At 44.8% G+C, this 15,371-nt stretch overlaps 1 protein-coding gene across 1 annotated transcript in view; it reads left to right on the top strand.

The window, feature by feature from the left end:
- The window catches only part of HIP1R (huntingtin interacting protein 1 related), a 513,161-nt gene that overhangs the window by 306,208 nt on the left and 191,582 nt on the right, over positions 1 to 15,371 (top strand). The window contains exon 17 of the mRNA XM_085635911.1: positions 5,507 to 5,608. Within this exon, the coding sequence (XP_085492037.1) occupies positions 5,507 to 5,608 (102 nt within the window). The remainder of the gene's footprint in view (positions 1 to 5,506; positions 5,609 to 15,371) is intronic.

Here is a 15,371-nt window from a genome sequence, read left to right as displayed (position 1 = left end):
TAACTGAATATTTGCCGTGCACTAATCCCTTGTGCCAATGAGGTCCTCAAAGTTAGTGTTAAAGTCCTCAGTTAAAAGTAAACATCCTATCCAGGAGAGGCTCTTCTCTTGAATGAACGTGTCGGCTGGAACATCTTAAAGATATGGTGCATGAGTGGATCTGTGTTTATAGTGGGATCCGTGTGTTTCACAGCTGGGAAATGTTGGCAGATTCTTCAAGACCTAAGGACCCTTAGATATTTATATAGAATGTCTCCATGGGTACTTGCGTTTTCCCGAACATCTCTGCCCCTTGAGGGGTACAGTAAAAGAAACTTCTTAGATTTTTTTAGTGCTATCAATGAATCACAATCAATTTGTGCTGTACCAATTGTTCCAAAAACAATTAATGATAACAATTACCTCCATCATAAAAGGTAACCTCCTACCTTGGAACTTCACCAATTTATGCCCAGTCGGGGTTCAGCCTGAGGTGGTGTCTGGACTCCTGATGAGTTTTGATGACCACATTTGATTAGTTTTAAATTGTGTTAGCCACGCAATCGACAGGTAACAACATGCAGAGAAATATGCCAGTGGTATCTCAGTACAGACCATTCCAGGGTATTGAATTTTTGTTTATTTGCTTGATTAGTAAAGACCATTGCAAATCTTGTAAAAACTGTAGGTTAGCTGTAGGCTTTGTGATCAGGGGACTGAAGATCCTGTCCATGTGCTGTGACTGTGTAAAGTTACTCTGAAAGACCGACAAGTAATTTAAGATAAAAATTCAATGAACAGGGGTTAAGATCATGCCTAGAGGCGGCAGTAACCTGTTTTAACCCGGAAGTACTGTGCAGTGGTAAAATAACTTCTGGAGGCAGAGAAAAAAGTGTCTGCTCTGTTATCGAAACAGCAAAGGCAGAAATGTAGGCTTCGGAACCGGCTTCACCCTTGAGGCAGGGAAGGCAGAACCTGGGCGAGTAGCACAATGCACTTTCAGAATCTGCCTGCTGACCCCAGTTGAGGAAAAGACTAGGCGCAAGGTTCTTCTATACCGCAGATATCGTAAGGGTTTGGCTGACCAGGCACAGCACGTCACCAGAAAATACACAAACCCACCGTTGAAGAAATATCTATTTGCGACAAGGACATTTTACTGCTATTTGAATGGCTTCAGCTAGACGCAACGCACTAAAGCACTTTACTTTTATTGAACTGAAGGCTGTCATAGTTGGTATTACTAAGAAAAAACATTATATATCATTTTGTTTTAGCCGAGGGTAAGCATTGGTGGTTTTATGCTCCGAGAGGTACAATGGACACCTCCCTAAGCCTGGTATGTTTTTTCATCTCAGTGGGAAAAGTCAGGGAAATTGAACTGAAATCTATTATGGGTGGGAACAAGGCAGGTCAAATAGAGGCTAGCAAGATGCACACTCTTTGGTATCTATCAGCTTTCTGATTGCAACTAAGTTGAGACCAGGCGCATTGGCACTTTAAATTGCAAACTGCATGGGCATTCTTTTGTCAGCCATAGTTAGTACCTCTTGGAAATCCCGAACGCTGTAGCTGGGAATGTACCAGAAATGCACATTTTTCACTAAATCCTTTTTTACGCCCACTGAATAGTAAGTTGTTAGTGTTGTTGTTTCGGAGAAGAACTTTGATACCATTCTTGTTCCTTTAGCCTAGATGAAGGAACGGGGCCATTGCGCCAAGAGGGGTAAAATAGTTGCTTTCTTATGCTTTTTTACTGCATATTTTAAATTGTATCGTTTTGGAAAATATTTTGATGTTGTAATAGAGTGCTCTGTGCTCTTGGTTTTTAAAATGGTTTTCATTAATCAAGCATTTAATAGAATACAGTTCAAATTCAATGCAGACCATAATATGCCCACCATTTCCCCCAAATCTTCTTGCATTTCTGAGGACAGCCTGTAGATAGGTAAACAATGTCTTCAAGTTTGGTACTCCAAACCATCGCCGCTTGCCAAAGATGGAGAATTCCAGCATTTGGCATGCACTGTCGCAATACCTGGTAGGATACGATCTCCCAGTGAATCCCCCAAAGTTGACAACAATACCCAATAAAGCAATTCCTGGGGAACGGTCCACTGGTTCCCCAATTACCTGGGTGAGCAATGCAAATGTTTTCTACCAATACTGTCCTCTGGGGGAAGCATTCCCACACTACATGAGAAAAGCGAGAGCAAGCCTTCACCTCCTGACAATGAGTGCAGGCGACACCGCTAGTTTGTTGTCATCATAGTCTAATAGGCGTGACATGCGCCCTGTGGAGGTATGAGTTTTGAGAGTCTGAGTCTGGATGAAATGACCAGCGTTCTTGAAAACAGGCAGGTATCTCTCCAGTCTGATTCGTCAAGGAGGCCCAGCCTTGTTTCCCATGTTCAGGGTGGTGAGGGAGGTCAGGGAGTTGATGACAAGAGTTTTATAGACCTGCAAGATGCCCCTCTTAGCCATGGAACCTATTAGGAGCTTTGCCTTTAGCGCTCTAAATTCAGGTATGTCTGTAAAGAAGGCTGGTAGGGAATGGAACGCATGTCGTAGTTGTATGTAGTGGAAGAACTGAGATTTGTGTAAAGAGACAATGGATTGGAGCTCTTCAAAGGATTTAAGGTGGGATACCTGCAAGACATCCCCCCCCCTCCCCTCCAGTGAGGAGATGCTAATGACATCCCATTTCTCAAAACCTCTAGGGACCGCCGAGCGTTGTAACCACTTGCCTTTCCACATTGGGACCGGAGGATCACCCTAGAGACTCCAGTCAGTCCATCTCAGTGCAGAGCGCCATGACTAGAAAACCACCTTAGTGATGTCCAGGAAGAATTGAGGAATAGCGTCTGCAGAGAGCGGACCTAAAATATTGCGCTGTCCCACCCGTGCTATTTCCAAGTATAATGCTGGGTCGTGTCAACCACCACAAAACCACTCGTTTGCCACCAGAAGTTTTGAGGCCCAATAATACAGAAGAGTGTCCTCAATGCCTATCTTGCTGTCATATGGTGATCGGAAACATTTTCCAAAGGCTATTCTGGACGGTTGGTTGAACCATTAGAAAGCACAGATTTTAGTGAACATTGTAGCCATAGCCAGGGTTTGCTCGATACTCTGAAACGGAGCCGGAAATAAAAGAAATTCAAAGATATTGTAGTCCGCACAAGAAAAGTGTGTTAAAAAGTGTTTTTAATAAATTAGTTAAACATCCACTCATGTTTGTACAAAAATGTATGCTCGGATGGGTCTTAATTTGGTTACCCCGTGCTTGCTTCTGTCTGAGGGCCTAGTGCAGCCGTGGATGCTTACCAATAGCAGCAAATGCAAAGCTCCCCTTACTTGTCCTGCATCAAGAGGCCCGTCGGGCATTTTCCCTTGTTTTTGCATTGATGACTCCGGATTTATAAGGATCGGGTAGTGAATAGAGCTTATTTGTGGAAATGAAGTGGTTGTTTGCAGACGTCAAAACAGGATCATAAAATTGACACATTCGAATGACTCTCTGCACCATATTGGAGTGGTAAAGGACTGAATATAGAAAAGAGCTGAAATTGTAAATGTATATTGTTAGAGGAACTTGGGTATTTACAAGAAAATGATCCATTCCCTGCAAGACACTTTTAAACTTGGATTAATCAATCTAGAACAGGGACACATGTTTGTTTTAAGCTCTTACGTAAAGCTTTCAACACAATATTAAGAAATCTGAGAGTTTGCTTTTGTTCAAGACAAAGCAAGTACCCATGGACTTGCTTTGTCCCTGTATATAAACGGGTGCTTAGGCTGTGAAGAATCTGTCCGCATACCCAAGCAGTATAATTAACCCCCATGTTGAAACATGCTGACTCCACTATAGCTCAGGGACACCCATGTACCATGTTTTAACGTGTGCTTGGATACACAATCATTAAAGCCAAAGAGTGTTCCTTAGACACGTTAACTGTTCATTAACGAATTTAGTGTTAACCCAAATACGTAATAAAGAGACCTCAGACTGTGCAAAATGTGTCAGGAAGGCTCCTTCTAAAGGTTCCTAGTTATGTCTCTGCAAGAGAACCCCTCAAACAGCTGCATTGGCTCCCAACCGAGGCAAGGATTAAGTTTAAATCCCTCTGTATTGCTCGTAGGGCTATAAATAACAAGGGGCCCAGTAAAGCTCGGAGAGCTGGTAACCACTTATATTCCAACTAGACACCTGAGATCCTCGCATCTTCATTTCCTCAGTACAACCAGGGTAAAAAGGATGCCATGGGGAGGAAGATTGTTTGCACACGTAGTACCGAAGTTGTGGAACGATCTTTCACCCAGTCTCAGAGCACTGGAAAATGAACTTCCTTTCAGGAAGAAACTTAAGACATGGCTGTTTCCCCATCAATGTACCAGAGGCCCTACTCTCAGCACAGTACTCACCAGCACGGAGAATCCTATGGGGAACCATGCGCTTTACTAAAGATAAACATAAACTTTGAGGATGCTCATAGGCACGTGGAGATAGCACCGTTCCCACATTCAGTTTGCAAGTTTATAGCAAGAGGGGCAGTGGAGAAGGACTTTCCTACCTGCAGAACACAGCACCATGAACTGTCGCAACTACTCTGAACTGTCTCCAACTTGACCACTGGTAGGGTCCCAGCAAAGAGATATCATACCAATGACACATTTGTGTACGCATCGGTCATTCCCGCGAGGTCTCTTCATAGAAGGGATGTAGCAGTCGCCACAGTAACTGAATTGAACCATGCTCCATGGTATACCTAATTGCTATGATCTAGTTGACTGAACTTTAGAATCCTTTTCTCCAATTTGATAGCAAGAGATGCATCTCATTCTGTTAGTTCACCTAGACATGTATCCAAATAGCTACAAATCGTGCTTAGAGCTTTGCTGTTGTGTTGCTTTCTCATTCATTCATTTAAGATACAGAGGGGGAGCATGCAACCCAAAGCAGACTTTTTTTATTTGTATTAAAGTATACAGCAAAACATTCTTGCCTCCTCCATCCAACTTTCTATGTAAAACTGATTTGCGCTCTCAGTGCTTCAAATATGTGCCCAACACCTGTCTTGTTCATGTGTGCGTCCATCACAATGTTCATATTTCGTCTCTCTCATTCACTTAACATAGTTCATTCACCAAATGCTAATTAACATTATTCATGTAAAATATGCGGGAGAGGCCTACTCCTCAAAACAGTCAATCATCATTTGTCGAGGGGTTCGGTTGAGCTAAGCATTCAACAAGCAATATGCTCCCCATTCGTTGTTGAGTGCATCAGATCATTCATTGAACAGCGATCGTAATCACCTAAGAAAGATGAGCTTTGTACCACTCATCAAAGCAGACATCCAGGGCTCATCTCTCTCATGTTACATGGCTGCAGTGCTGCTAAATACAATCTTCAGAGTTTTACAGGGCTGCTGTTTTTCCAGGATTATCCTGCATTGCCTTGTATCATATTCATTCCCGTTTGATTTTCCTTTTCATCCATTGTGTTTGTCTGATTGCACAGCTGGAGGATCAGAGTTTTCAGTTGGAGCAGCTGAAACGAGACCTGGAGTCCAAGGTGGCCGAGCTGACTCGGATCCAGGAGACGCTGAACAGTTCGGAGCAGGTACACAACACGCTGGGCGCTATCTGTATTGCCTGCTGAGACTGCAGGTCCCAGGGACACTACTGGTGGATACTTCTCTGACCATGACACCAGGGAGGCAGTCAGTGTTGTTTGCTGAGGGTATGTTTGTCAGAGAGACAGGCTTGTGCATGCTTCCATGAGCATGCTCTGAGCTGGTACACACCGTTTGGAGGCATTCTGCGCTTGCTGCTGAGTGGTGGACGTCCCAGAAACTAAGACTGCCAGTTCCTTTACTAAGCATGTACTGAATTTGAAAGGCTATTTTTTCTTTAATTCATCTGTTTATTTGGTTTTAACAAGCTGTGCATTATATGCATCTCAAAATAGTAAGTTTGCAGCAACGTCTCGGACTGTTAAACACTGTGCATCAAATGACACCTCTGAATTAAAAACCCCAAGTCTGCTGTTGTGATGCTTATTCACAGTGTCCAACTTCTGCAGTAAGAGTTGTACTGATTTTGTCTGCCTGTGTCCTCGTCGTCTTCCATTAAGCCTGTTCGTCCCAACCAGGTAAGCTTAATCCATGCCCCCCCTGCCCTCCTCCCCTTCGCAAGTGCAGGCATTAAGTTGTATTAACTCTTCTATCCTACTCATCACTTCCCCTTGTATAGTTCTGTGCAATTTGACCCTTATGTCTTATTAACGCCGGTCTTGCGTACGGAGGATCAGTCAGCTCCTCAGCATTTCTGCCTAGTTTGCAAGGTCGTTAGCCACCCTCTCATCTTTCTTTATGAATCTAATGTGTGCTGTTCCTCTGCTAGAGCCCACTCTAGCATGCGTTTTCTTCATGTCATGCCTTGGGACCTCTCTCTGGCCCAACGGGATCACAATCTGTTGTTTCCCTTACACTGTTCCTAGTATTGCAAATCCACTTCACATTTAGTCTTTTTCTCTTGAGAAATTACTCCAGTGACACACTTGAAAGACTATTTAAGGGAGCAAAGCATATGGAAGGTCCTCTCTTAGATGTGAGTGGGGCCATCTTCCAGACTCAATCCTACCAAAGTCATTCAAGGCGTCCCATATAACTCTGCTACATATTTAATCAACTTGCATTACAAGAAAAGACAGCTCATTCCCACTTTAGTGTTTCTTTTCTTTGTGGAACTGCATTCCGATGTATAAACGTTCTTTGGCTGATAAGATAATACCATCCCAAGACAGCAATTTACTTATTGTCCAGCAATGTCCCACTCTGAAGATGTGTAGCAGTTCATATTGTCTTTATTACAGTAGTAATCATCTCAGGGATTCTTCCCCTGCATCAGGACCACAACAATTCACCTTTTTCTGCTACCAATCAGAAATAAATGAATATCAGACCCTGTTTTGCACCGTATTGGATGAGACCTCTCCTAATGCTTGCCTTGCAATACCTTTTTTTAACCTTTTTATTGAGTTTAGTGTTAACAGCAATAACTCAAAATTTGACAAGCAATGTGACTTCTGGAGCTGGAAGAAGGACATATACGTGAAACAAATGAGCATCCACAAGTATGGGTTGGATCATACATTCAATATTTATTCCCTCATGAAAGTGGTTGTTGACGAACATTACTAGGACCACCACAGGACAGACATCTACTGTTACATGCAAGGCTATAAACTTTCTCATTCGTAGGTGAAAATAGAAATTGAACAAACTGGACAAGGGGGATGGTGCGGAGGGTTACCCTGGGGGCAGAGGGCTAAGGATCCCCCTTCAGTCGAAGGGCTAAGGGTACTGAATATCGGGGAAGACCCTGAAGTAGGAAGCGTGGGCCACAATATGCGGTGAGAGGGGCAGCTCTGTGGTAGAGACCAAAATGTGAGTTTGATAATCTGGGGGGGGGGGGTACAGCATGGGGAGAAGGGCATTATAAGATAGTCTCTGTAGCCCAGTATACTGTGGCGGGTAGGAGGGTAATAACATAGACACTGGTATTGAATTTCGGGGTAGGAGGGACAGTCATCTGGGAGGGGGCAGAGTATGCATGGTGAAGAAGTGCTCTGAGCCTGAATAGCCACAAAATCCAACAGGAACCGGTCCAACTTGTGAGCGATTGGGGTACGGCAGAGGCCCTTGGCCTCCTCTGTGTAAAGCCACGGCCCCTGCCCGTAACCTTAGCATCTGTCGCCAGGCCGCACCAGTAAGTGGCGATGGATGTTTCTATTTTTGTGTGATTGTGCGCTTCACATGGATGAGACCGGTCCAGGAAGCAGACAGTCGTCTTGCGATTCTTAGGTCATTTATAGATGCCGAGTGCCCCAGCCTCCCAGGAGATTGCTGCCTGTAGGCCAGTCTGTAGGCCAGTGCCTGCATCACCTCAGCTCAGTATGAACGTAGGGACGAGAAGTCCAATATCACATGACTGAGGTTCCGCAGCGGAATTGGCACACTGGACACAAGTGTCCTGGGCGCCTGGGAAAATTCTTTAGTCTTTTGGAGGAGAGGTAGGCCATGTGTAGGAGATAGAACTGTATAAGCTTTAGACATGCTTTGCGGGAAATCGTCCGGGGGTACTCCGGGGCTCTCACTCATTTCCCATTTTGTACGGCCCTGCCAAAATTGGCCTCTCTGGTGTCCTGTAAGTAATGTAGGGAGATTTGCGCATGAGTGACCAAAGCCTTAATTAACAATGGAACAAGCCATCTACCATTTCCCAGGGTGTGTAAAGAATATATAAGGTTGTGGGTGGTAGGCTTGAGTCATCCAGCACACCGTATATCTCAGTGAATGGACCAAAGGAGCCCATAAATGAGGAACTGACCATAGCGAAAGTCATATTGTTCCAAGAGATTGCCACCATGGAATAGGTCTCTCACACACCGTACGCTCCGGAGTTACCATTACTGGGCATGCCTAGCCCGACGGGACCCCTCACGGAGGCCCATTTGGCAGGGTGGGAACAGGCAGGTGTAGATACGCTGGGTGACCTGTATGAGGACGGCGACTTGCTGACGTTTGCCACCCTGACGGACGGCACGGCGCTCCCGGCAGGACAGTTTCTCCTGCATGCCTCCCTCATGCAGACGCTCTCGGCCTCTTGGGGCGACATGACGACGGAGCTACCGACGCATACCTTCATCCAATATCTGCATATTATGGGCAATGGCGCCCATGTCATACACTGGCTAGTGCAGGCACTCCTCGCACACTCACGACTGACCACCTCAGCATTAAGGGAACGCTGGGCAACGGACAGGGGCAGAGACTGGACAGATAAAGAATGGGCGATGATACTGGCCGGCCCGGTTAACGTTCCACGCAACCCCCGCTTCAAGCTCATACAATATTATATATTGCAGCGAGCGTATCTCACTCCGGAGAAGATCAATAAATATTTCCTGCGGACGGATGCCGCCTGCCCACGGTGCTCGTCACCAGGAGCGGACCTTTTGCATATGCTCTGGCACTGTGCGGACGTGCAGACGTATTGGAGCGGCGTGCTGTCACTGATCGAGCGCGGCGCGGATGGACGGCTGCCACGCACGTGGGAAGCGTGTATCTTGGGCCTGTACAAGCGCACAAAAGCGAATAGAGTACAGGCGCGCTTTTGGGACATGGGGCTTGTTACAGCCAAACGCTTGCTCACCAAGCACTGGAAGGCGACGGCCCCTCCGCACATCAGGCACTGGAGGGCATCCTTCGTCAACTGGACACAGGCGGAAAGTGCAGTGCTCCTCCGTGAGGAAACTGCGGGACTCCGGCAGTACCCCATCGCTCACCTTTGGGATGGCCTCCTCGCCACCTTTCAGACGACCTGCCGAACCCGTGGGATAACCTAAACGCCAGGCGGACACTGATATACTGCTAGATCGCTGGCGACATGTCTGAGACCCTGGAGCGGTTAGCTCCTGGCCCCCCCGACCTGCATATTCCCCAGACACGTCTCACGTACCACGCGGCAGGCTACTACTGTCGGATACTTCTTGCGCTGTGCTCTGGCACACGCGCGGGACTTACCGCCGCTGCTACCCGAGAAGGCACGCACACTGACGACCCCCCCCCCTCTTCTCCTCCCCCCCCCCCCCCCCCCTCACGACCAGCCACTCGACGCGCTCCCCGGACGGCCGGCTAGGCCCTGCTGGACAGCCCCTATCTCCTCACACATTGCTGCATGCGGATCTCCACTCTCCCCCCCCCCCCTCGCCCTCCTTCTTCTGGCCCCTACCCGAGTTCTCGACCCTGACCTTGATCCCTAAAGTTTACGTTGCACACCCGGGACACAATTCGGCGACTGGCTACGCTCCCTAGTAGAGCATGTGTTCCATCATAGCAACGGTCGCCACGCGCACCCTTGCGGACTACGCTGCACCCTCCTTGACGCGCTCCACCCTACGCTACATGCGGGCCACAGGGACTCCGATGCCCACAAACCAGGGCGCTTGACGGACAACCCAGCACCCAGCACACATCCTTCTGTGAGCCCAGGAGCTAGCTGACAATGCTGCGCAGCGGGCGGACACGAAGTGCCCCCCTCACACGCGGACAATGCGCTTTTAGCTGAGAAATACCGCGACACCTATCAGAAAAGCACCACCGACTCGCTTACACGCAATGTACACACCTGACTCCTCTATCTAGGTACAACTGAGCTCCGCCGCCGGACCTCCGGGTTGTCGGCTAAATGGCTGTGTTTAAACATTTGACGTTATGTACTCGAACATTGCTGACCTGATGCTATGTCGCAGAATTGTACATTGCCAATTGATGCAACTATGGTTAATAAAAGTTCTCAAAAAAAAAAAAAAATGGAATAGGTCTCTCACAGTGGAAAGTCTGATCTGGTCCCAGGGCCGAAGATTATGCCTGGTGAGGGGACCAGGCCTTCTGGGTTGGCCTTGCCTGGGTACTGCAGCGGCATAAGGAGGGAGGCTCCTAGTGAGCCTGAAGTCTCTGGTCAGGCATTTTGTAGCCACTTGAAGCAAGCGGGGATGATTTCTCACAGGGGAATCTCCCAGAGCAGTCGGGACCAAAATAGAAGTTTGATCCAGGCGGGAATCAAGAACGGAAGAGTCTTTTAAAAAGTGGTTTGATAGCTAGCAGGATAGCCATTGCAGCTGAGCTGCCAGAATATAGAACTCAGTTTGGAGAATCCAGTCCACTATGATCCTGGGAAGCTGTAATTGGAATAAGGCTATTCGGCAGCTGCAGTTGTGCTAGACAAGGTCTCCAAGTAATGTATCAAGGTGCCGGAGGAATTTCTGATGGGGAATTATTGTGAGAGTGGCAAAATAGTAAAGAAGCTGCTGAAGCGTCACCATCTTCAAGATAGCGATGCAGCTCATTACGGATAAGCGGGGGGGGATCTCCAAAAGGCGGCCTGTGCCCAAAACGGATGCCACTGCGGTGGTAAGGTTACCTTCTAAGAGATCTTGGTCCGTATGGAATTTGCGAATTCCCAGCTATCCGAATGACCTCGTTTCCCATCTCACTGGCCCTTCACCAAGGTCCAGCTTCGCCAGGGCAGCATTGGGGATTGGGGAAAAGGCAGGATTTATTTCAACTGACTTATAAGCCCAAAAGTGCTCCATATGTAGCCAAGATGTGGGCGACTGGAGTGATCGGAGCATATGTCTTTAAGATGAAACAGGACATTATCGGCATATAGAGATATTGCATGAGTCCGGTCTGCTAAGGGGATACCATAGTCCTTTCCATGAAGGTGTGCATTGGCCGTCAGGTGCTCCATTGCCAATGTGTAAAGGATGGGAGAGAAAGGGCAGCCTTGTCTGGTGCTTCTCCTTACTAAAAACTCCCCAGAGATGGGACCCCGAAGTGGACCCAGACCGCAAGGGCTGAGTATAACAGTCGGACCAGTTTAATCGTGCGGGACCAAAGCCAAAATTAGTTTAGACTCTGAACAGGTAGTCCCAGCCAAGAGAGTCACATGTCTTCTCTAGATCCTTACCTTGCCTTTTAATGATTGGCACAGGCTCAGCTTTTGGGAGTCACAATATCCCCGTGTGTGATTAAATGTCACTCCCTGTACTTATCTTATATTGGTGCTGTGCTCCTACTTCCTCTGGAGCTCAGCCATATATTCAGTGATGTTTCAAATGGCCATGGGACATGGCCTGTGCTTTCCTTGGAGAGTTTTGATTACTGAGGGGCTTGATAAGGAAATAATCTAACCCTGCGTCACACCGAGAACAAGAGGAATCTTCTTGAAAAAAGCAAAAAATCTAGAGGTGGTATTAGATGCCCCATTAAATTCTGAAGAATACGAAAAGAAGGGGCTGGACTGTTCCCATTGAAGCAAGTTAGAGACTGATTTACATATGGCTGGGACCAAACTGAGGTGGGAAAGTGTGCAAAATAACGATGGGCTGGGATGTGGCCCAGAGTCATTACAAGTGGCTGAGATTAATTCAAGCATTCCATCCATCACATTTTGGTATACTTCACTTTAAAATGTTGAAGCATAAACAAGGCAGTGTTCTACTTATTTTTACTTTGCCTAAGAAAACTAAAACAAACATTATCCTATTTCAAGTCAATATGCCCTAATCTAGTCGTGGGGGAAATTGCCAAAGAACCCACCAGCACGGTTGCTGAAATCAGCCAGCCAGGTCCTTATGAAGATACCAAAAAGTATCTTCCTTGGAAAGGTAGCTGCATGTTTGTTGTCCTTGGTTCACATATATAATATTCCCTTCCCAAGGAGACTAAACATAAGCCCACTCAGTAAAGCTTTGGAAAAGCAGTCAAAACGTTCTTGTTCAGCTGTTAAACCTTTACTTCATGTAGGCATATCTTTATTAATGCATGGTAATTTGTAAATATGATTGTTTAAAGCATAGCTTGGCATCTATATACAATTTGCTTTGTAGTGTTTGCCAAATGCATAAATATGTTCCTTAAAGATTCTTTTTCCATGAATCGTTGACCCCAGGACCTGATCTCAGTCTGCTCTTCATTACCCTGGGGAAACAGTCACACATTGTCATCCAATTTCTCACTATTGAAACACTGTAACTCTCAAAGCGGGGTCACCAAGCTTCTTCCCCAAGCTTGCTTCTTGTTCTATCTCTCAGCTGTTGAGGGTTTGAACATTCCACTGTACCGCTGGGTATTTTAGGTTATTTGCCTTCCCCTCATTTACTTCTTGGATATAATTGCATGCATTGTGCTACAGATACAATATATTTCCTCCTTCTAGCCATTTTTGTAGGAAGGGGCAGTGTCTTCAGCACCCACTATGGCGATCTAGCACCGAACATTGCAGTGGACCTTTGAGATCCTCTAGAATGACATGTTCTTCACTAGTGGTGGCCGCTAAAATCACTTATCGGCAACTTTCTAAACATGCAAAAGAATTATCTTGGAATTTTAGCTGCTTAACCTTTCAGCTCGGAATTCTGTCCTTTTGACTAAGATTTTAATTTCTGAAGATACAAGTCCCCTGATTTTATTATCAAAAGCCTAGTACTGTACTAAGATTTCATTGTTTGTGGCCTATATATTAATGTTCATTTGTTGCAGGCACAGATTCTTACATTTTTTTGTGCTCTAAAGATTTATTGTCCAAGGCCTCGAGTCCTACAGAGTCTTTCTTAAAGATCCTGGTTAAATCAAGTCTTGTACGGCCTTCGTGCAGAGCTCCAACTTGAACTTCATTTGTTGGGTGTGTGGAATGTTGCAGCAGGTTGCCCTTGAAAAGCTGAGAATAGGATAATGCTATTTTCAGACTTGTTGAGCGGAAGTAAATGACCATTAATCTTTTCAGTCCTCAGGAAAATGTTTGCTCATCCAACCTCAGACTTACCATTTGATTCTGATCTTCTTGCATGCTTAGAATTTAACCATTATTCCCCCAGAGACCTTGTCTGAATAGGTATTCCTAAAATTTGAAATGTTGTGCCTAAGCCTTCTGATGTATTGTTCTTTCTTACAGCAGTATTTTACAGTTTTTAATTACACTATATTACATCCTAGTTTTTACCTGCCCGGCATTTTGGCACTTCCTTTAGTAAGAGCAGTACTTTACTTTCAAATGAAAGTGATACTTAATGAATGTCTGCTTGTCCAAGGGCCTTGTGAACAAAGGTTTTATTGTTCAAGGCACTTAATTGGATTTATTAAGAAACTGTCTTGTGTGGAAATATTGTGTTCTGTAATCATCTTAAAATGTAACCTCTAACATATGTTGTAGCTTTACATGTTGTGAGAGTGGTATATACCAGGAAATTGCTTTAATGATTATAATTTTTGTTGACATTTTAAACATCTTCAAAACATAAGCAGAAACAAATACATGTCGAGAGGTGTTGTAGCAGGTTGGATCTTCCAATAATTGCATTATATTTAATAGAGAAAACACAAAAGGAAGCAAAACAGGAGAAAATACCTTAAATGCATGACCAAGGATATTCAGCTATGAATACAAGGAACAAATACCTAGTCATTAACATGGCTTCATGAGAAATCTGCATAATACATAAGTGTACTACATTATTTTGAATGAGGGAGCGTGCCATAGATAATATAATTGATGCCCTACATAATATTGGGTCATGTTATACTTACATTACAATGGACTACTGCAAATGCAATATATAGACCTGCTTTCTCCATAACCTCTCAGTATTTCAACCTACTTAATTCCTCTTTTCTTGTGTAAAGTGCTCTTACACCTTTTTGGTTTGGTACTGAATATATAAAACCATAAATAAATAGAAATGAGGTTCACATTACAAGACCTTTAATAGAACATTCGTGTCAGCAAAGAATAGAAGTTCACGGCCCTACTTTCTGCTATTGTCTGTCTTTTGTGTAGGATGAAGAAGCTGGATAGAAGCAGGTTTCTTCATTGTTGACCCGAGGGATTAGAATAATGCCTCGCAGACCATAGCTTTACAGCTCTTCATGGAGACTTTAATATGTTGCATCCTTCCTTTTGTTGATACAGCACATAAGTTTTAATAGCCAATCTCAAAAGGGAAACAAATCAGGCAAACCTTCCAGAAGACAATGCCCATTGTGCACTGAGTGGCTGGCTGACACTTTTTTCTGTATAAGCAAATGAAGACCTGTTTAGCAAGTGGTTCGCTTTTCTTTTCCAGCTTGCAACAGTGACAGGGAACACATTATTGAGCTTTGAGTTTTAAACGTGTTTCTGTAAGGATTGTAGGAGAGTTGTGTAGTTTTGAGGATGTCCATTTGGAGACCAGTGTTTTAGGTATGCAGGATACTTTGTCAAAATCATATTTCACATTATTTTCCTTGCAAAGGCTGGGGTGAGGCCTAGTGCCTGCGCTTCCTTTACATGCACAGTCTTTTATATAGCTCCTCCCTCTCTCTGGGCGTGCAAATAAAGTATGCTATAATGAAGAACTGCTTAATAAAGTACCTTACAATAATGTTCTTCATTTTGCATTAGGTTAAACGTAATGAAGAAACCAGTATAAATAAAGCCAGTATATCATAAATATTGCATCAGCTTTAATTGTAGCTAGCCCATGGGTCCTTTAGCTCATTATAACCTTATCTCTGACCCCAACACAAACCATAATCATAATTCCTTTACCTTATCCGTAAAGTTATTCTAAACCGTAGTATTTTTTAACCACACCTCCAACCTTAGTCCCAACTAACACTGTTTGTAACCCTTAATCTAGCTTTGATTTTAACCCTAACTCTTTCTTAATTAATTATTCATTTTGCATTACTTTTTTTAATTTTAAAAACATTTTGCCACTTGAGTGTACTATATTGTTTTCCTTCTTAGCTTTCTCAATTATGGTAGCGTGGAAGAGG

The sequence above is a fragment of the Triturus cristatus genome, chromosome 11 (assembly GCF_964204655.1).
Source record: "Triturus cristatus chromosome 11, aTriCri1.1, whole genome shotgun sequence".
Taxonomy (NCBI): domain Eukaryota; kingdom Metazoa; phylum Chordata; class Amphibia; order Caudata; family Salamandridae; genus Triturus; species Triturus cristatus.
The sequence above is the reverse complement of the archived record's forward strand: the minus strand, read 5'-3'. Positions and strand labels throughout refer to the sequence as shown.